This window comes from Clarias gariepinus, chromosome 13 (assembly GCF_024256425.1).
Source record: "Clarias gariepinus isolate MV-2021 ecotype Netherlands chromosome 13, CGAR_prim_01v2, whole genome shotgun sequence".
In the NCBI taxonomy this organism is placed as follows: domain Eukaryota; kingdom Metazoa; phylum Chordata; class Actinopteri; order Siluriformes; family Clariidae; genus Clarias; species Clarias gariepinus.
In genome coordinates, this window is record NC_071112.1 from 29677901 (window position 1) to 29700207 (window position 22307).

The window sequence follows — 22307 nt, forward strand, 5'->3', positions numbered from 1 at the left end:
GTAAACTAAACCCTCTTGGGGCCACTTCTGGGGCAAACACCAGAAGGACTGGCAAAGTTTCATTAAGTTCGGTCCAGCGAGTTTTGCGTGATGCTGCGACAAAATCTGGCTGGCCAGACATACAGACAGGCATATAGACATACAAATATACAGACAGAAATTTTTATGAGACTGATTTCAGGTCCTCCAGTGTATAAAACATGAAGAAAGAGTGAGTTCTGACCAATGTACAGATAAAAACATTTATTTTATTTATATACAGTTGATAATATCCTTTATTCCATTTCTGGGTCGTTGTGAAGGAGGTATTCAGCCTGAAACATAACAGACAGTGAGGAAACACTTCAGCTTGTTCTATACATGAACATTTAAACACCTGAACAACGACCAAGTGAGAAAACCTACCAGGAAGTCGATTGCATCATTTGGTTGCATTCTGCATAACTCACTCAGGCCTTCAGACAGAACGGGCATCAAGGTGTCCTTCAGATACTGCTGGGCAGATTCTTCTTCTCTCATCGACTGCTCCTCTTCCTGCTTCTTCACCTCTTGTAAGCGCTGATTCTGACAAACACACACACACACGAATACACACATGCCAATGAGCAACAATGGACATACACGAATATTTGGATTGGAAAGACTTTGCATATTCTATACATAAGAAATCAACATAAAGTGCCAAACAAGCTATGATAATACGGCCAAAAACATCTTTAAATTCTTTGTATTACAGTTTTCCTTCAGTGGACCTTGTGCACAAAACCAGCTCCATGAAGTCATTGTGTGTCAAGGTTGGAGTGGAAGAACTTGAGAACTCATCGCCACTGAATCCATTAGGAATGAACCAGAACATCGGCCTCCAGTTGGAAGACAGTCTGCCACCTGGGGACAAATTCGTGATGCCGCAAATGCCGAAAAAAACAAAGAGCGTGCAGTGGGTCGCGCTGCAGACCTGCCTCGCCTTCTTCAGTCTTCAGTGGAGACCATGGGCTATTGTGAAGACTGTTGCTTCGTCTTAGGGTTGTACCCGCACACCCAAGTTTCATCACCGGAAACGATTCTCTTCTGTATATGAATGACGGGTTATGCACAGCGCAGTCTTTAATGTGATGTTCCTTCTGCTCCTGGGTCAGCAGCCTCGGGACAAATTGGGGAGCAACACGGCGTATTTTTAAATCACACGTGATAATCGCCTGGACTGTTCCATATGACGGCAGCAATGTTGTGGATTGTTCTCCATTGTTCCCCACAACAAAATCTCCATTTGAAATAAGTCTTGAAACTTTTTGATACCACCTTGTAGGTAATTGAGCATAAATCCACACGTTCATGCTCCAAAATCTAGAGAAAAGCCTTTCCAGAAGAGTAAGGTCTATATTACAACAGCATTTACTGTATAGGATTAAATCTAAAATGAGCCGTCCAACAAGGACACAATGATCAAACAGTGGCCATAAATATCTTGGCTGAAAGAAACCAATCACCAGTGTAGTATGTGTTTGTACCCATTTCTCCCAGCACCGTGCCCTCTGCTCTTCATCTTCTTCCTCCCTGTGCTTGGCTTCAGCCTGGCGCGTCTCCTCTTCCTCCCTCAGCCTGAGCTCCGCCTGCCTCCGTTCCTCCTCCAAATGCTTTGCATTGGGACCATAGTTCCTGGGCTTCCCCACGATCTCCATCACCTTCTCCATCACCAGGACGTCTGGGTCATCAGTGTCGATCCCTGGAAGCATTCCCAAACTTTATAGCACCCTCCGTTGAACTGCTTTTTTGATTATGTGAAACTGATTAATAATTAATAAACAATGAAAACATTTCTTATGTAGACAGGTTAGAAAACATGCTCTGGTAGTAAGAAAATTCTCACGAGTAGAGAAAGGTACTACTACTATATGTCTATGTTTAAGGCCTACCAATATGCTCAGGTTGGATATCCATTTCATCAAAGAAGTTCAGCACAGTCTCATCCTCGGAATTTCTTTTTCTAAACTCGGTCAGTCGTCTGAGAAACCTATCGAAGCAGTGTGAGGTTCCCTGCACCACGTTCTCAGGCAGGTTCAGAACACGTTCTTTCAGGAACTCGTCAGTGGCGACCAGCGAGAACACAAACTCTACACACACACACACACACACACACAAGTAAATGAGCAGTCAAGAGTGTTAGCATAACCAAGAATGGATAATTCTCTGTGTTTATAGGTTATTTCCTTTAATCTACACACCTGGGATGATTTTGACGTTGGCCTTCGCGTCTGTAGCCTCGTCATCCTTACCTGCACAACATAACAGATGACGTTAAAAATGAATTGTTAAAATGAAATAAAGTTATTATTTTATTAATCATCCTACTGTTAAATAGTGCTTTAGCTTGATTGTAGGTCTTCGGAAAGCCGTCCAGTACAAAGCCTTGATTTCCACATGGTTTACTACTCAGCTTGTCCTTCACGATTTGGATCACATACTGCTCATCCACCCAGCCTGGAGAAACACATGCGCTGAATTGTTCATCTCTTTCATGCAATGCGGTCCATAAAAAGTGGACATCAAAATCACTAGGTATAAGTTATATTAAATACTAGCGAGAGTACAGTACCTGTCGCTGACGGAAAAAGAGTTTGTGTAAAAGAGTTAAAACGTTAGAGGTAAAAAAAAGCTTATGCCTAGTGATTTTCCTATCCACTTTTTATGGACCGCATTGCAAAAAAAAGATGAAAAATGTACAGAACTCTCTGTCTAAATTATTAATGCAAAGAAATCACATTTTGTAAGGTTGAGTATCTTACGCCTTGTTTAGCAGTTGCAGTTCTTTCATCATTAGCCAAAAACACTCCCTGTTCGGTAACCGGACAGATCGTGAATCACAGATAAAAAATCGAAAAAGTAGATCGGGTAAAGATTAAAAAGTTTTGTCTTAAAACCAGACCAGTGGATTGAAATTCATTTGTACCATTCTACCATCAATATACCACTTCAGGGCTGTTATTTCAGTTATATAATTGTTCATAACATCGCTCCTAATCAACATTTTGATTTCATGTATGGTGCAGGTTAAACTTCAGGCAGATACTGTATCTTAGGATATCTCTGGAAAATGATGTCCAGCCAGATTTGTTTGATTGTGACAAAAATCTGGCTGGACAGACATACAGACATGCAGAATGACAAATGCAGAAAGACTGGTTTCGGGGCCTCCAATGTATGAAATATAAAGATATTATTGAACAAGTTAACAGAGAAAACCTTTAATTTATTTATGTCGATTCATTCGTTACCTCCATTTTCTTCCATGTTCATCTTCAGCAACTCCAAAAACTCTCGCGCTTCACGTGTTTCATCCTCCTCGTCACCTTCTTCCATGAGAACACGTGACTCCTGAAAGCAAACATTAGTTTAACATTTACACATTCTGAAAAATCGTGACGCTCAACTACCGTAGCAAAGCCTGCTAAGGATTTCTCATTTAGAAATGCTCTAGGATGATGCGTACCAGATTAGCCAAAGTCTCAGGGATGGTGGTTTTGAGTTGGACATGGTGCAGTTTGTAGTGCTTGCATATCTTTTCAGCTATGGTGCTTTTCCCGATAGCAGGAGGTCCCAAGAGACAGATGCGGACAGGCTAAAAGGAAAAAAAGAAAAATAAATCGATATAGCATCCAGGGCTTATTATTAATATGGACAAATTTAGTAATTCTTACAGTCGCACTTCACCAACAGTGTCTTACCAGCAGGCCTCGTGTGTGCTTGTATTCCTGCACGACTTGGTTGATGTTTTCCACAATGCCTTTCTTTGACACCCAGTTGATACTGAAATTGTTGGTGAAAAAAGTGGCTTCCGTTCGAAGGTTGATGAATAAATTATCGATTTCTGCTTGCTGAGAAACAACAGGGACATTTGAGATGATCAACAGGATGGCAAAATTATAACTACAGCCTCAGCTTTACGACTTCAGCATTGTGAGTTGCCTTTTAGGGAAAAAGGGGCGGGGTTAAACAGCTCTCTTCTTTCTGTGGGTGGAGCTCATTTGCAAAACAGATGTTTTTAAACGCTTAAATTAAATGAACAACTAAAAGTCATTACACATTAATATTGCAGTTTAAATTTTTAATTTTCAAATCACTGCTAATAATCTTTTATTATATATTTTTTTCTAAACTTACTGTCAATTCCTCGATGAGAAATGCGTCCTCTTTGGGAATGTTTTGGGGTTTTCCTGGCGCAAGCGCTAGCGCTATTGCCTAGAACCAAAGAGAACGGATTGAGCAGCAGAAGAATACAGTATATAAGACTTTAAAATGAAATTGCTTCCCTGAGGTAAACTCACACTGATAATTTCACCGACGGTGTTCTGTGATTCATCCACCGCAAGGAAGTACTGCGGCTTCGGCTTACGGTTGATTACATTCTGCACGATCCTTTGGAGAAACATGAAAAAAAAATGTTCAGTGATCATTAATCTTTCTGGGAGCAATAATTCGTCACCGTATTAAAACCTTCCCGATAATTCGCTGGACGTCTCACACCTCCCTTTTGAGATTCAACTCTTTGAAGTGAATGAATGAATGAATCAGAGTTGTGATTAATTCATGATTTGAACAAGCTTCACTGGGAAAGGGTCAGCAGACGACAGCATGGACAGCATGTAAACACAACAGTGTTTACGTTGTTTTTACTCTCTGATACAGTAGGTGGCAGTAGTATGCGCCTACTTGGTTTGTGAGCCATCATTAAACACAAGGGAAAAAAAAAGAACAAGTAAATTGAAGAATTTTCACGTTATACATAAGATTAAGATTACACTGAGATTCATTTATTTCATTTTATTTCTCACATGTACCTTACATCACAGTGAAATATTTTTTTTCACATATCCCAGTTACAAACCGGATTCCAAAAAAGTTGGGACACTATACAAATCGTGAATAAAAACTGAATGCAATGATGTGGAGGTGCCAACTTCTAATATTTTATTAAAAATAGAACAAAAATTATGGAACAAAAGTTTAAACTTAGAAAATGTATCATTTTAAGGGAAAATATGTTGATTCAAAATTCATGGTGTCAACAAATCCCAAAAAAGTTGGGACAAGGCCATTTTCACCACTGTGTGGCATCTCCCCTTCTTCTTACAACACTCAACAAACGTCTGGGGACCGAGGAGACCAGTTTCTCAAGTTTAGAAATAGGAATGCTCTCCCATTCTTGTCTAATACAGGCCTCTAACTGTTCAATCGTCTTGGGCCTTTTTTGTTGCACCTTCTTCTTTATGATGCGCCAAATGTTCTCTATGGGTGAAAGATCTGGACTGCAGACAGGCCATTTCAGTACCCGGATCCTTCTCCTACGCAGCCATGATGTTGTGATTGATGCAGAATGTGGTCTGGCATTATCTTGTTGAAAAATGCAGGGTCTTCCCTGAAAGAGATGACATCTGGATGGAACCATATGTTGTTCTAGAACCTGAATATATTTTTCTGCATTGATGGTGCCTTTCCAGACATGCAAGCTGCCCATGCCACACGCACTCATGCAACCCCATACCATCAGAGATGCAGGCTTCTGAACTGAGCGTTGATAACAACTTTGGTTGTCCTTGTCCTCTTTGGTCCGGATGACATGGTGTCCCAGATTTCCAAAAAGAACTTCGAATCGTGACTCGTCTGACCACAGAACAGTCTTCCATTTTGCCACACTCCATTTTAAATGATCCCTGGCCCAGTAAAAACGCCTGAGCTTGTGGATCTTGCTTAGAAATGGCTTTTTCTTTGCACTGTAGAGTTTCAGCTGGCAACGGCGGATGGCATGGTGGATTGTGTTCACTGACAATGGTTTTTGGAAGTATTCCTGAGCCCATTCTGTGATTTCCTTCACAGTAGCATTCCTGTTTATGGTGCAGTGTCATTTAAGGGCCCGGAGATCACGGGCATTCAGTATGGTTTTACGCCCTTGACCCTTACGCACAGAGATTGTTCCAGATTCTCTGAATCTTCGGATGATGTAATGCACAGTTGATGATGATAACTGCAAAGTCTTTGCAATTTTTCGCAGGGTAACACCTTTCTGATATTGCTCCACTATCTTTTTGTGCAACATTGTGGGAATTAGTAATCCTCTACCCATCTTGGCTTCTGAGAGACACTGCCACTCTGAGAAGCTCTTTTTATACCCAATCATGTTGCCAATTGACCTAATTAGTGTTAATTGGTCTTCCAGCTCCTTGTTATGCTCAAATTTACTTTTTCCAGCCTCTTATTGCTAATTGTCCCAACTTTTTTGGGATTTGTTGACACCATGAAATTTTGAATCAACATATTTTTCCCTTAAGTTCCCTTTCAGTTTAAACTTTTGTTCCGTGATTTATGTTCTAGGCTATTCTAAATAAAATATTAGAAGTTGGCACCTCCACATCATTGCATTCAGTTTTTATTCACGATTTGTATAGTGTCCCAACTTTTTTGGAATCCGGTTTGTATAAATCTGGAGTCAGAGTGCAGAATTAACCAGGATACAGAGCTCCCTGGAGCAGATAGGGTTAAGGGCCTTGCTCAAGGGATCAACAGGGCTCGAACCCCTGAACTTCCTAGTAGAAAACCAATAACCCACATCTTTAACTATTTAAGCCACCATTGGCCTATTACTGATATTTTGGAAAAAGATCTGAAGAGCAACGCTCTTGCAGGAATTCCTGCTTCATCAGCTATGGCTGTGTAGGTCAAGGATATACATGCACACTGAGATTCCGGAAGAGACCGACGCCACTCACAACATTGCGTCTACTCCTGTGCTCAGGTACAACTGGCTTCCATGTCAGATTCGATCCGTGCCCGAGTACGTTGTACTGTGCCTGAGACCACCTCTTCAAGTGGATTTGGGCGCGGTTTACAAGCCTAAAACGATTGTGCTCTCACTAATCAAAATAACCCAGATTTTGGGGTCAAGTGTTCTCAAAAACAATCCCGGGGCGCCTAATGTGAAAGTCACCTGAAGCATTTTGCCGATCACTACTGACCCTGCCAGATCGCTGATGTGGATAGTTGGAATGATGTTGGAGCCGTCTCCGAAGATCGGTACTTCTGCTTTCTCTCCCAACCACGATGTCTAAAAGAGAGCAGTGACAGAATCAGAAATGCTAAAAACGACCAGTTACAGCAGTTACACCGATCCAGGGTAAAAGGATTATGGGTGAAAGCTAAAACATTTGATTTACCTTGAAAAAGAAATGAAACGCTTGCTCGCCCTTTCCGTACTGCAGTCCAGAAGCAACCACATAGGTGCTGAACTTTGACTGATTCTACAAGTTGAGACGATATGATATTGGAAAACAACATATAGGCTGTAGTGAATGATGAGTTAACATCAGGCAGCACTTACAGATTTTCCCAGTTTAACCACCAGCTTCTCCACAGCGATATGATCTTTATAACTGAGATGCGGTTTCCGTCTCCTATAGTCCTCTTCTGTAAAAGAAGCCTCTTGATCGTTCTAGGATATAATAAGAACACATGGTGCTTAGAAGAAATTTGAAAAGCATATAGTTCAAGCTACAGTATGTCATCAGTCCCACACTTACTGGATCGAGTGGCCTAGTAAGAGCCCAAGTCATGACTGAGGAGATTAAAATGAACATCTTAGGTTGAGAAAATGCATCAACTTCCTTGTGAAGAGCTTTAAAGAAACAGACAAAAACAACATTCTTAATGAAAGGTGAGAGAAGAAGTAAATACAGGGTGAACTATTTAATGTAAAAACCTGAGACTGCCCAGGACGCTTCTTCTATTTGATCAGCGTGCTCATTGTAGATGTTATAAATGATGACGTCTGACTCCATCAGGTGTTGGAAAAGCTCTTCATGTGTGAGATTCTAGGAAAATGGGTGAAGTCATAAATAAAAGGATGGAAAAACTCTAAATAGAGCCAATTAAATATTTCACTCACAGTATATTCTTCTACTGCAAAAATCGACTTCTCCTCGGTTTCCCCTGAAACAGTTCCAACAATCTGAAAAGTGCCCTCAAAGGATGATTGGATTTTCTCCTCATCCTCGGGTTGTTTGGCAACATGGGAAGCTCCAGGAACACATGATGATAAAAACTGGGTGCATTAAAATGAAATTGTTAAAATTAATGAAAAGTACTGAAACTGAAATACACAATCAACATACAGTTGTTAATGATCATGAAGCAATTGCTGTTACTGTTATCACCTGGAAGTTGATTCATTTTTCCAGTAACATCCCAAAATATACAAAAAAGAGGAAGAAAAGTACAAGTGAGTCAACTATCATGTGCTTTGCGCATTCACAGAGAGGTGGTGCTCTAAACCCACGATTCCCAACCTGGGGTCCATCCATCGTCAAGGGGGCACCAACGATCACACGGGATGTGCAAGGTTTTTGTCTGCTCTGAGATGGAGAGATTGATGCATGATCATAATTAAGGTATATTTATGGTAATTGCCTTTCACAAATTGCCCGTAAGTGTGACTAAAGGTCCCACCACAACCACAGCTGTAAAATAGACATGAATACAATGGTCATAACCATTGGCCTCTATGGTCCATAGTTGGACTACGGAGCTTCCTAGATGAATGGATGGAGTATAATTCAATGTTTCCATATATAATTATTTTAAAAGTTTAATTTATTACATTGCTTTAGGTGTACAGGCTGGGCTGGGGTAAAATGATTTGTTGTAAGTGGACGCTCTGATTTTCTTAGATAAAAGCAGGGGGGATTGTTGCTCTAAACAGCGTAGTTTGATAAATGGTCTTAAGTCAACTTCTATTTTTAGATACAATTATGATCATACCCGAGTACACTGTACTGAGCTTAAGACCTTTTTTTTTTTTAGTAGAATCAAACTACGTGTTTGAGTCTACTTTAAAAAAATCATCTTAAGCTCAGTACAGTGTACAGTACAGTGTACTGTACGTCACTGTTCTGTGCCCCGGCTCAGTACGGACGGTTCACGTTACTCAAAACTATCAGATTTTCCTGTTAAGTGAACTCCATGCCTGGGTTCTAACTTGACACTGGAGACTCCTTACAGTTTAAATGTTAAAGAAGCATCTCTGTACAGAAAACGTCAGTTTCAACAAATACACATTTGCACAGAAATAGTGAAGTTTTCTGAAACCTTAAAAAAAAAAAATAATAATAACTAATAGATAAATTATATGTTTTATCTGTGTCAATAAAAATAAATAAAATAGATTTTCTTAAAAACACACATCCAAGCTCAAGTTTATAAAGGAAAATTAATTCCTCTTTTAGGACTTAAAAGGTTTGGATTTAAAGGTGTCTATTTTTAACAAATTAATCCTCAGTGTTAATTGAACTACAGTTTTATAAGATGTATTACATTTACGTAAACTGACCTTTGCGATATATTTTGAGGTAAATTTATCCACATTGTTGATAAAAACGCGTTTGGATGAGGGGGAGAGAATCTTTGCTTCTGCAGCCATAATTGGGTTTTTTCTGTTTGTTTGATCAGGTGTCGTTGCTGGGCAACGAGAGCGGGGGAACCGATTCTTTGAAGAATCGATTCCCTGAATCGGCACATTAGGCGGAGGGAGCCGAGTTTAAAGATTCGATTCAATTCACGTTCCCGCGCTAAAAAGAGACTTCCGCTGCAACTATATTAAACTGTTTAAAATTCTTTTTACATACTACAATAAAGAAACCGGAAAAAATATAATTTAATCTATATAAAACATTATCAAACGACATGGCCGTCCTCAGAAAAATAGGATGACGTCATAGCTGTAGCAGCTGTGTCCATTATACATCCTCATTTATCACTGAGCCAGTATTATCAGTCATAATACCGTTTTTTTGTTGCTTAGTTTATATTAATAATTTCCCTGTCTGCCATTTTACATTTGAAACGACTTATTTATAGTATTGGCACCTCACCTCCATGTGTGTATGTGGGTTATTCAAAACATATATATATTGTATGTACTTTCCCTCATAAAATACATTTTCTATTTTAATGTTCTATTTTAATATTTAACTGTATTGTTTTTTAAAGGTCAAGTTCAAAGAAATGTCTTGTCACTTTGATCATAGATCAAAGTGGATCAAAGTGGAACCGCATACTTTTCAACTAAATAAATCAAAATAAATCTAAATCACAATAACATCAATTTATATAAACTCACTCTTTTAATGATATCTTTACAATTCATACGTTAGAGGACGCAAAACCAGTCTCAGAAAACTTTATGTCCAGACAGATATTGTCACAGCATCATGCAAAGCGGCCTTTTGCAGAACATAAGCATCTACCTCAAGTTTAACCTGCACCGTAAGTAAAATCAAAATGTTGAGTAAAAGCAATGTGATGAACAGTTATGTTCTGGATTTTAATAATCTACTTTAAAATTAATTACTAATAAGCTATTTGCGCAATGTACAGTAAACAAACACCTGCACCAATAGATAGTGTTAATTAGAAAAGCTAAACTGAATATTTTTACTGGGATTAGTTCATATTTTTACCACTTAAGTAACGCTGAAGTGGTATAAGTGAAATTTAATGTGCTGGAGTCATTCACTCTCCAACAGGGAGTGTATTTGGCTGACAAAAAAATAAATAAATAAAAAAGTACACTTTAATGTAAGCAAGACATAAGATACTCAACCTTATTTCTTTGTATTAATAAGTTATACAGAAAGTTCTGCTGATCAGAAAGACAGGCAGACATGTACATGGGCTTCAATCTGAAATAATATCACTGATTACATTAAAGCTAATCAGCTTATTTTAGCTTTAACCATTAAACTTTTTCTACAAACTCCTTTTCTGTCAGCGATGAGTACTTCAGCTAATAACACTTAAATCACGCAACAATAATTGATTATAATTTATAAAATGGAATGAATAGCAGTCACAATAAACCACTGTATTTCATTGGTTACTTGTTACACAAAAAGAGTTTTATTTTAAAATATATCAAAATATCTTAGATCACTAGATTAAGAGAACTGGACAAACTCAAAAGGTATGTCAGATGTGTGTGTTTTTTTTTTTAAATGACATCATTTGTTTCGCAATTTTATAAGAAGCTTTTAAGTCTATCATTGGTGTTACTCATATTGTAATTATAACTGTCAAAAATTGGACATAAAATTGATTACATCTAATATTTAATTGATTTTGACATGTTGTCTTAAACATGGGAGCCATTTTGTAAATAATTGTGATTTTTTCTAAATTTTCATTGGTGTTACCCGTCATTGTTGTTACCAGCAAAAAAAAAAAAATGCATTCAATTCTTACTTATGGATTCATAAAGTTAAAAAATAAAAAGTTATTGCTGTTAGAGCAGTTTTAGGTGTGAAAGAAGAAATACATTTCAGCAGATATTTATGACTCAAATCTCACCTTTTCTGTAGAATGACTGTAAGTGTATTTTATTTTCACATCCCTTGTTCAAATGTCTCTGAAGACTTGAGTCCTTTCTTATTGGCGTGTAAGATATTACATAAGAGTAGCAGTAATGGTGAAAAGAGAAATTTCTTTATTCTGCAGGAAGAGATGTTAACCCATGAAGACCTTGATATTAATTAGAAGATATTAGTAGAGCTAACCAAATACCATCCAGTAAGAACATCTAGCAGAGTGTGAAAAAGGGAGTTGAAAGTGTTAAATTGTTGTCGGACATGCCGTTTAAAACCAACATCTAAAAAGACTTAATGCACCTAAATAAATGTCTGTGCTATTGAAATTAAATTTTACCTGAATTTCTTTACAAATGCAATTTCAATGCAATGAAAACAATCTTCCATTTATCTTCTCTAATATTATATTATCAGCTAATGTTCAACATTAAATTTACACTCCAACTTCATTCATTACAAAGCAACATCGGGGAGGTAAAGAAGCTAGCCTGTTGGCCACACACTCTGCTGTGAGTCTTGCATCTGCATCGTGATCCCAGCAATCTTCAAGGAGCTCATGGAGAAGCGGTCCCTGAAAATAAAGTCAAATAGGCTCATGTTAAAACTATTAGTGAAAAAAAATGTATGACATTTTTTTTAACATTGTCACAAGAGTTATCTGTTTTTTAATCCCATTATGTAGTTTTTCCTTTTTTTAGGTGGCACTTTGGTGACACCTCTAGAGTTGGACTACAATTCCAGGCTCTGTGTGCATGGGGTTTGCACATTCTCTCCATGCTTGATGGGTTTCCTCCGGGTGATCTGGTTTCCTTCCACAGGTTCCCAAAAAAATTGCCCGTAATGTGTGAATGACAATCGGGCGTCAAGCTGGCAACCTGATCCCTTAAGTAACTGCCACAGAAACGATGGATATATCTCCAGGGTGGGAAGTATCCATCGCTCCATGTGACAGATGTCATGGGGATGGACCAAAATACCAAAAGTTGTTTTTAGGCTTAAAGGTAGGCACTTGTGTTTAAAGGCAGGGTCAGGGAAAGTGTTCAGGAAAACTATGGCAATCACAGAGGACGTACCTGAGAAACCCTGGCCCATGGACGAGGTATAGTTGGACGCAATCTTTTCTCTAATACAAAGGTAAGTAGGTGTTCAAGGGAAGGATTGCGTCCCAGTTCCGTCTCATAGGGCAACATATGTTCTGGAACCGGAAAATCTAGAAATGATCAATAACATAACCAGTGACATTGAGAAACCTACCTGGAATTTAAATATTTGTTTTATTTATTACTTTTATCGAAAGGGTACATTAAATTATTATTATGAGCTAACCAGTTGGAACTATAATTAGGCTTCCTTTATTTTACTACAATGAATTTTTTTTTTTTACTATTATGAATTGCAAAATGCGTAATGTTTTATTAAAGCATAAAGATTTTTTTTTCTTACAAGCATCTATTTAAAAAACATGAACCCATACCATTGCAGAGGTCAGAACACCGCATCAGCAGCTCCCAGAGCAGTAGTCCTAAGGAGTACACATCTCCCTGCAGCAAACATCGACCGCTGCTCAGATTGACACATCCCTCCAAAATCTCAGGCGCCATGTACTGCAGAGTCCCCATCTGAATTCTGCCCTGCCAGTTGTCAAGAGAAAATCGTTATCATCCCATTTCAGTGCATAACACAAATCTGTGTTTCATAATACACAATTTAGGATGGACCAGTTCTTCATTTATGTTGACGGTCCTGTGGCTGCTTTTGATAATTCTTGAAGCTCCTGGAAGGATTCTTCTTTAACATCTCAATTAATTTCTTTACCGCATGGCTACTAGTAAACATATTTAATTGGATACTCTATTTAACCCCTGATCACATTTCATACAATAATCATCCAAATCGTACATAACATATCTGAAATACAAATACAAGGCTTAGATAATGAATAAATGAAACAAACCTCTACCATGCCAGTATAACCCTGCAAGGCTTTGCGCTCTAGCACCGTGGAGCATCCAAAGTCACACAGAACACAAGAACCATTAGCTTTCACCAGAACATTACTGCTGCTGAGATCACAATGAGCCACTGCTGGTTTATAGGCTTCTACAAGATACGAAAAACAAACAAACAATGTATTTTGGGTTGCATCAACTGCATCAAATTTAGAATTAATGGCACCTTCCAGAAATATGAGCAGACCTAATTGAAAAACATTTGTTGAGACCAGAGGCAAAGAATCTTATTTTTTTTTAATTTCACGGTTTAGTTAATTCAGTAAATTTGAAAATGAAAAGATGCACATGTATCAACAGGCAGTCTGAAAGGGTTGAACCTTCATGTGAGCGATCTGCAAAATGCAATGCCTGAACTTCTCCAAGCTTTTGTATGAGCATTTCACTGCATATCATACTGTGTGTGGGTGTCTACATGACAAGTGAAAATTTAAACCAAAATATATTTAAGATATATATCTAGAATCAGGAACTTCTCCAAGCCTCATTAGCAGTACAACTGGTGTTTATCATTAAAACTAAGCTACAATTATACAGAAGGGCCACTATATAATAAATAAAATAAATAAATAAATACATTTCCTGACTTTTTTTTCCCATAGAATTTTGACTTTAATTAGAGAATTCTGACTTTAAAATCAAAAATTTTACTTTTGCCAACCAGGATTTTGAGAAACTAGTCAGAATTCTGACTTTAATCTTGGAATTCTGACTTTAATTAAGATTAGAATTTCTTTAAGGATTCTAAGGAAATTAAATCATAATTCTTATTAAAAGAGATTTTGATTTTCTTAATGTTGGCTACAAAATCCTGTTCAATTGAAATATGAAATGTTACAAAAACTTTCTCCATGCCATAAGTTAGACATAAACAATAAAATAAAAAAAGTTGTTTAAAAAAATACCCAAGCTTCCTTAGAGTTACTGAATAGAGTTTACCTGAACATCAACACTATTAAAGCTTCAGTACAACTGGAATTATGAGATTCATGCAACTTTATTATGGCAACAATTATGATTGGAATTATAAAGTTTATCTGACATCGCCATGTTAAGAGCTACAACTTAAATCATGAATTACATCATAATCCATTTCTGATAAAAAACTTGTAAGCATGGTCATTGTAGTGCTAGTCACGGTAATGGATACCTAATTAGTTGTAGCAACGGCTGTTTAATGTCGCTCATTATCTATTTGCTCATACTGCTGAGTGAAGGTACAAGATAATGTGTTACACATGGGTCTGGAGTCCTCACCGTTCATTTGTAAGTCTGTATGCAGATAGGCCAATCCTTGCGATAGGGTCTGAGCTAGTTTCAGCGTACACGCCCAGTCACACATCACTCTAGATAGAAATACATTCAAAGAACCCTAAAAGTAAAAAGAAAAAAATTATATATGATTTTGGGCAAGCAGAATCAAACTGATACCAGGTAGCAGGAATTTATTACATTTCTCATCTTCCATACCACTTTACATTGTATTCAGGGTCACGGGAGCCAATCCATCACAGGGCACACATACATACACTATGGGCAATTTGGGAACGCCAATTAGCCTAATCTACATGTCTTCGGACTGTGGGAGGAAACCGGAGTACCCGGAGGAAACCCACCAAGCACGGAGAGAACATGCAAACTGTATGCACACAGACACAGGAATCGAACCCGGACCCAGGAGGTGCAAGGCGCTAACCACTACACCATCGTGCCACCCCTTCATTACATTTCATTAAAGTCAAATAGAAAATAGGACGGTATTTAAATAAAAAAGGCACATTTTGAAATAAATGTCTAACAGGAGCACTGAAACTGAACCTTGTGCCAACAATACGTCTCTGCCACATTACTGAGTGTTTTACAAAATAGCACTTGATCCAGCACATCCTATTCTTTTCATTGTATTTGTTTTTATCAATCGTGCTGCAACAGTTACTACGCTACTGAGCACAGCTTAAAGGCCGCAGCTGAAACCAAATTTGGGTCATGAAATCACAAAGAACTTCCACAGAAAGAATGCAAATACACCTGGGTTGCCAGTTCCAAAACAAGCACAAACTCGTTCTCCATTTTTCCATTTGCAAGAAATCTAACGATGCCAGAATGCATCATTAGAGGTAGCTTGTAAACATCTTTCTCCTTGGTGAACTCTTGTTTTAGTGCTGGAGGAAACACTTTCACAGCCACCGATGATCCCTGGAACGTTCCCTGCCACACGCGTGCAAAACTGCCGCAAGCAAGTACCTGGAAAATAAACAAATAGGTCAAATGCAGAATCAAACAAACAAACAAACAAACAAAAACACTAAAAATGATTATTTAATAACATTGATTAAATATGGTTGAATTAATGATTTCATAATTAAACAGAATCTTTACCTTTTGCATCTCCAGTTGTTTGCTCAGGTCATTATTAAGTACCTCTAGGATATAATGTGTGTCTGGACGTGTTACTTGTCCTTTGTGAAGAGTTAATACATATTCATATAATTACCTACTGACATTATACGCATTTAATAAAATAATTTCCTGAAAGGTCTTCGTTTTCACACAATAAGATAAGTTCCATGGTAGTGTACCTGTTTTTTAATTTTGACATGCAAGATCAAAAAATTAAATCTTTAATAATATGAAACATGTATATTTACAAAGGTACAGTCTGGACCTCCATATAGGAACATTTTCTGGCTATTACTGCCAAGGCATTTATACTCACTGGCCACTTAAGTAGGTACACCTGTTGAATGTTTTTATTAATGCAAGTATCTAATCAGCCAATTAAATGGCAGCAACTGAGTACATAGGCATGTGGACACAATCAAGACAATCTGCTGAAGTTCAAACCTGAGCATCAGAATTGGGAAGAAAGGTGGTTTTGAGTATGGCATGGTGGTTGGTGCCAGACAGGCTGGTCTGAAAATTTTCAAACCTGTTGATCTACTGGGATTTTCATGCACAACCATCTTTAGGGTTTACATTTGCCATAAACAGCATCAAAGCATGGATCCATCTTGCCAAACTTTGGATCCAATTGGCCATGGTTTAAACGCCACAGCCTACCTGAGTATTGTTGGTGACCATATCCGTCCCGTTATTACCACATAAGACGCCATGTCATGAAGCTAAAGTCATTTCGAACTGGTTCCTCAAACATGACAATGAGGGCACTGTACTCACATGGCCTTTACAGTCACCAGATCTCAATCCAGTAGAGCACCTTTGGAATGTGTTAGAATGAGAGTTTCACATCATGGACGTGCAGCCATGTTTCATTTCAACATTCAAATGTTCCAGGACCTTGTCGAAACTATGCCATAAAGAATTAAAGAAAAACTGGGTCCAACCCTGTTTTAGCAAGGTGTACCTATTAAAGTCGTCAGTGAGTGTAGAGTACAAAGTTATAATGCCATGTTAAAAACAATGAGAAGAAAAAAAAAAACATCTTACTGCTGCATTTAGGAAGAATTCTCCATTTCATTGCAATTGCATGGAAAATGTACAGAATCAAAGCTCCAGCAGGAATAATTAGGATGCTGGCGCTCAGTATATCTGCACAGACCAAGACAGCACAACATTTTATATTTAATATTCACAGAGCTGAGTTAATGCGTACCAAAATATAAAGCATGTCAAGCAGTACAAATAAACACTTTGACAGCAAAATGAGATAAAAACAATTTTTTTTTTTTTTTACTCATTATGGAAAATTATCTTTTTCTCTGCTACACAAGTTTGCTTTAAACAAAACCTTTAATATCAAAACTTTCTTTTAGAAGCTAAAACATTTTAGGCAAACCAGGACTGGCCACATCACACAGCAAAACACGATGTATCCTGGAAAGCTAACCACACCGCATTTTTCTCTCACATGATGAACAGCAACTACCTACAGTATTGATTAAATGCAATCAGCCCACAAGTTCTTAATGGGCGAACTGGGGTCTTCCCAGTTCTGGGGAGTTTCCTGTCCATGGAGCCAAATTTCTGATGTTTTGTTCCCAGAGACATGTAGTTATCACTTTTTTTTAAAAAAGTGCTCCAACATGCTGGAAAAGGCAGCCAAGTCTCCAAACTCTTCTTTGATAGTTGGAAGAAGTCACTTTTGAAGGATGTATTCTTTATTTACATTTATGCATTTGGCAGACGCTCTTATCCAGACCGATTTCCATTTTTATCTCATTATACATCTAAGCAGTTGAGAGTTAAGGGCCTTGCTCAAGGGCCCAACAGTGGCAACTTGGTGGTTGTGGGGTTTGAACCTGGGATCTTCCAAACCGTAGTCCAATGCCTTAACCACTGAGCTACCCCTAGACCTATCGATGATGTGTTCACCTTCATACATTTCAAGAAGGGCGGCAAAGAAGCCACTTCTCTCCAGAAAAAACCATTAGGGACAGACTGATATTCCGCAAAAGGTACACGGACTGGACTGCTAAGGACTGAGTTAAAGTCATTGTCTCTGACGAATTCCCTTTCCGATTGTTTGGGGCATCCAGGAAAAAACGTCTCGAGAAGAAAAGGTGAGTGCTACCATCAGTCCTGTGTCACGTCAACAGTGAAGAACCCATTCATGTGTGGGGTTGCTTTCCAGATCACGAAGCAAAACATTAAAATGTTGGGCTCATGGCCATGGAATTCCCCATACCCTAATCCCATTGAGAACTTGTAGTCAATCTTCAAGAGACAGGTGGACAAACAAAAATCCACAAATTCAGACAAATTCCAAGCACTGAATATACAAGAATAGTCTGCGCCATCAGTCAAGATGTGGCCCAGAAGTTGACTGACAGCATGCCAGGGTCAACACTGCAGATATTGACGATGCATCTTAAACTGAACTTTAAAATGAACTTCAACAACCTTTGTCATTTAAAAAGTTCTGTGTACAACTTGCTCCAATTTGCTGGTAAAGACCCACAAAAAAAAAAAAATTAAGCACGAATTTAAGATATCTACAGCCAGGCTCATACTGAAGTTTTTTGGCATTTGGCCTCCGTACATCACCACTTAGCATTTGAACTGAAACATTCAAAGTGAGATCAAAGGCAAATCATTCAGCTTGAATTCACAGGGTTGGACAAAAGTGTTGCATTAACCCTTCAGGAATTACAGCTATTTTCATACCCACACACACATCAAACCCCTTGAATTAAAGCTAAAAGTCTTGACTTTGCTCGCACCTTGAGTGTTTCATTTCAAAACTGAGCTCGATGGGGCACAGAGTCCAAATATAACACACCACATAACACCCCCTTCCCCAACTTATCTTTCTTCCAAAAGTTATGGATCTGAATAGAGACAGTTTTAAAACTGCATTACATTACATTTTCAAAACCACATAAAGGTGCAAAGGACTCACTTGTAGTATTAAATGCCTTCTGAGGTTGCTTGGTGTCATTTTGCGTGGTTTTCTGGTTCCAAGTGATGTTCGTGTTGCAGAAATCGGAGCTGCACACACACCCAATAATATTTTTTTGATACATTGATGCATGGCATGAAGAGTTGGGGCAGTTTGTCGTGTTTCTAGTACAACCTAAACAGGGAGAAAGAAAGAAAGGAACGAAAGGAAAAAAGTCAGTGCTCATGAAGTTGGTACCAGGATTTCGAATGAACAGCAGAGTTCATCTACAGTAACTTCTGATGATTGCATCAGCAGGGAGGAACCTCAGCAAAAGGCATTACATTACCTAAGAGGTCAGGCTTGGGTTTTCCATCCTCCAGCTGGAAGTAACCCATGCAGCATTCAGTTATGGCACAGAGCTGCCAATGGCCACTTATGTTTCCTGCGACCTTAGTCAATTCAGTGTTTTGTGGCTTGGCAAAGTACATACATCTTCTCTTTGGAGTGGCTGCTCGTGAAGGGAAGCATGTCGACAACCAAACTATGGATGTTACAAAAACGAGGATTATTCATTGATCAGCAAGTGTTCTATTGATAGGTTTTAGAATAATGAAAATGACAGCCGTGTTGTTACTTTAAATCACATTTACTGTGATTAATGTGACGATTACAACTAGGATTATTCAATGCAGCATTATATGGGCAGTACAATAAATTCCGTTTCAGTGCCTGTCATTTTCTCCTTCATACATCGTAATCATCATAAATCTCTTTTATTCTTAAAAATACACTTGTTTTTATTTTGTACTGTAGTGTTCAAGTCAAAGTGGGACTTTTGATTGCCTTTTGAATAACAGAAAAGTTATGAGATTAAAACCTCCCCTGCTACACTCACGGAGTGCATCACGGAGTACATTAACTTCTGTGTTGACACCTGTGTACTGATGAGAAATATTCGCTGTTTCGCATGGTAAAAACTGGTCAAATCAAACAGGAGAAAAAGTCATACAGAAAAAAACTGGAATGAAGCCTGAAACAGAACAACACAAGAAAGGTGTGGGGGGGCATGCGGAGCATCACTGGCTATAAGACAAGCAGCCAGGCTATTGAGGGGAATGTGTACAAATATCTGGGAGTCCATCTTGATAACAAACTCGACTGGTCACTCAACACAACGGCACTATACAAGAAAGGACAGAGCCGGTTGTACTTTCTTCGAACGCTCAGGTCTTTCAACGTCTGTTACACCATTCTACGGATGTTTTATGAAACGGTTGTGGCGAGTGTCATTTTTTACACTGTGGTCTGTTGGGGTGGTAACATCAAGGTGTCTGATAAGAACAAACTGGACAAGGCAATTAAAAAGGCCGGCTCTGTGCTAGGCATGGAGCTTGACTCTGTGGATGTTGTAGCGAAGAGGAGGATTCTATCCAAAGTACAATCCACTTTGAACAATCCTTCGCACCCGCTATATAGTGTTTTTGCTGACCAGAGGAGCAATTTCAGCCAGAGACTGATTACCATTAAGTGTTCCACAGAGCGCCACAGGAGATCTTTTCTCCCAACGGCCATAAAAGTTCACAACTCTTCTCTGTAACTCATACACACATGTATGTGGATTTTCACTGACAGTAATACAACAGGACATTAATACTTACCCGTATTAATAATATGATAATTGCAATATTACTTTCCAATAAAATATGTAATACAATATTACATATAAAAATAGAATATTACTTAAAATTATTAGATTACTGTGCAATATTTACAAATGCTCTTGGGTCATATTTTTGGTACTTACTGTCTTTATATTTATTCATTTTTTTTTGTAGATTTTTTATGACTTTTCCTTTAGATAACAACTGTAAGCAACTGTAACCAAGAATAAGCAATTTCCCTCTGGGATTAGTAAAGTTCTTTGAATCTTGAATCTTTGAATCTCATGCACTGAGCCCAGCGTTTCTCTAGTGCTTGGATAACATCAAAGTAAAGGGTTTTTTCTAAACACTGGAGCCATGGTCGGATGGTCTGGTTCATGTATCAAACGCTGGCCTGCCAAGAACTCTATTTATGTCCGAAACATGTGGAAATGGCTTGGAGTGAGGGCAGGACTGTACGGAGGAAGTGACAATAACTCCCGGCCGAGTTCCTGTGATGTGTAAGTGTTGACTGCATGTGTGTACAGTTCCCATAGACAGATGCACCTTTTCTGAAAGTTTTAAGGATCAGGCGTTCCACTCGCTGATTGTTCACGGGACGTCATGCACAGACATACAGTACAGCCTTCTTTAAAACGTTTGCATCATTCAAATAAACGGTTTTACGCAATCATTTATCAAAAGCTTTTTCACAAGTCACAATTTGACTTGAACTTCACGGCAGAGAGAAAAAAGATAAATATTTTCTATCCTTGACTTTTTTTTTTTCTTTTTAGTTTGTAAAGTGAGTTCCCCTGAATCCCTGAAATTATATATAGGAAGGCAATAGTTGATAAAAAAAACAACAACAACAACAACACTCACTTACTTTTACATCGTTCCCCCCCCCCCCCCCAATTTTTTTTAAATAATTTTTTTTTATTACAGACAGGTGTTTGTAAACCAAATGTCACAAATGTAATGTATAATTGCAAGTATTTTTTTTATATTTTACTACCGTTAAAATGTAGGCTTCTTCTTCAAACAACATATATAATAGACTGGAACACTGTATTAGGTACTGGCAGATGAAAAAAAATTATGCTTAAGTACGCTCCTTTTCTTTAAAGCAATATATGTAACACAAACATAACAGTGTATTCAATTGAATTTTTAATAAGGAACATAACAATTATCAAGCCTTCATCAGCTTAAATACCTAATTCCAGCTTACAGACAAAGCGTTATAATTTGGCTTTATAATTGCTTTATTTCTCCTGCTGCAGTAAATCACACCACTGTTCATTTTATCGTGAACAAAAATCATGAGCAATCCCTCCTCCAAGCTGACTGTTCACAGTTTTATAAACCTTTCATGAAGCTTCTATATAGTTCCTGATATAAATCTGTAATCAAGTATAGTTTTAAACTTACCTATAAACACAATGCTCACATCTAGCGTAAGCGGCATCCTCCATGAATCGTGCTCCGATGAATGATTCACCCAGATGCTCAGGCAACAGAAAAGACATGACCTTGACTTTCACACACACATGGGATGATTCCAAAAATGCACACATTCCACAAAAAAAGGAAACGTGTGGTAACTTAGTGTGTGATTAATGCTTTTACTTGCAGATGAAGAAAGGCATCAAGACTTTGACGTATAGCCAATTTGTTGTTGTAAAAATGTGTTTAAAAAGATTAACATAGTGTCCATATGTGCATATAGTACATGGGATGTAAATGAATGATTTGGTAAAATGTACAATACAATAACATATCTTTTCCCCACATACTGTATATGGTTAATTTCTCAGATTCATAGACATTTGTTAGACATAAAGTTTTTAATTTTCACGTGATTACATGGTACACATACTGTGGATCCTGCCATTCATGTGGATGTTAT

The 22307-nt window shown here is 38.1% G+C and overlaps 2 protein-coding genes across 3 annotated transcripts; both read right to left on the reverse strand.

Moving 5' to 3' along the window:
• Positions 1-261: 261 nt before the first annotated feature.
• On the reverse strand, positions 262-9463 carry ak7b (adenylate kinase 7b). 2 transcript variants are annotated; one of them, XM_053510071.1, is made up of 18 exons: positions 9374-9463; positions 7934-8089; positions 7748-7859; positions 7569-7663; positions 7370-7480; positions 7206-7289; positions 7008-7096; positions 4323-4413; positions 4159-4236; positions 3723-3872; positions 3488-3616; positions 3273-3372; positions 2350-2478; positions 2223-2273; positions 1914-2111; positions 1509-1723; positions 406-558; positions 262-314 (listed from the first exon to the last, which is right to left on the reverse strand). In XM_053510071.1, exons 1-18 carry the CDS (start codon positions 9461-9463, stop codon positions 276-278), a joined length of 2070 nt encoding a protein of 689 aa, XP_053366046.1. In that variant the 3' UTR covers positions 262-275. The 2 variants fall into 2 exon arrangements, with proteins under 2 accessions (XP_053366046.1, XP_053366045.1); XM_053510070.1 differs by having other exon boundaries at positions 406-564.
• A 1889-nt stretch (positions 9464-11352) lies between these two features.
• On the reverse strand, positions 11353-22181 carry LOC128536030 (anti-Muellerian hormone type-2 receptor-like). The gene is made up of 11 exons (XM_053510170.1): positions 21830-22181; positions 19102-19296; positions 18774-18947; positions 16862-16963; positions 15794-15873; positions 15443-15658; positions 14672-14786; positions 13360-13505; positions 12880-13036; positions 12479-12615; positions 11353-11976 (listed from the first exon to the last, which is right to left on the reverse strand). The coding sequence occupies exons 1-11, from the start codon at positions 21864-21866 to the stop codon at positions 11839-11841; spliced, it is 1497 nt and encodes a 498-aa protein (XP_053366145.1). The 5' UTR covers positions 21867-22181; the 3' UTR covers positions 11353-11838.
• Between the last annotated feature and the right edge of the window lie 126 nt (positions 22182-22307).

What these genes read in the sequence shown, in the direction of transcription:
- ak7b (XM_053510070.1), bottom strand. Translation starts at nt 9,463, where the DNA reads ATGGCTGCAGAAGCAAAGATTCTCTCCCCCTCATCCAAACGCGTTTTT. An exon ending in CCGTCGGTGAAATTATCAGT is followed by an intron (nt 4,237 to 4,322) that starts GTGAGTTTACCT and finishes CTTTGGTTCTAG; the next exon opens with GCAATAGCGCTAGCGCTTGC. An exon ending in GAACATGGAAGAAAATGGAG is followed by an intron (nt 2,479 to 3,272) that starts GTAACGAATGAA and finishes GTGTTTCTCCAG; the next exon opens with GCTGGGTGGATGAGCAGTAT.
- LOC128536030 (XM_053510170.1), bottom strand. Translation starts at nt 21,866, where the DNA reads ATGCCGCTTACGCTAGATGTGAGCATTGTGTTTATAG. An exon ending in ACCCAAGCCTGACCTCTTAG is followed by an intron (nt 18,948 to 19,101) that starts GTAATGTAATGC and finishes CTCCCTGTTTAG; the next exon opens with GTTGTACTAGAAACACGACA. An exon ending in TTTTGGAACTGGCAACCCAG is followed by an intron (nt 14,787 to 15,442) that starts GTGTATTTGCAT and finishes TTTTACTTTTAG; the next exon opens with GGTTCTTTGAATGTATTTCT.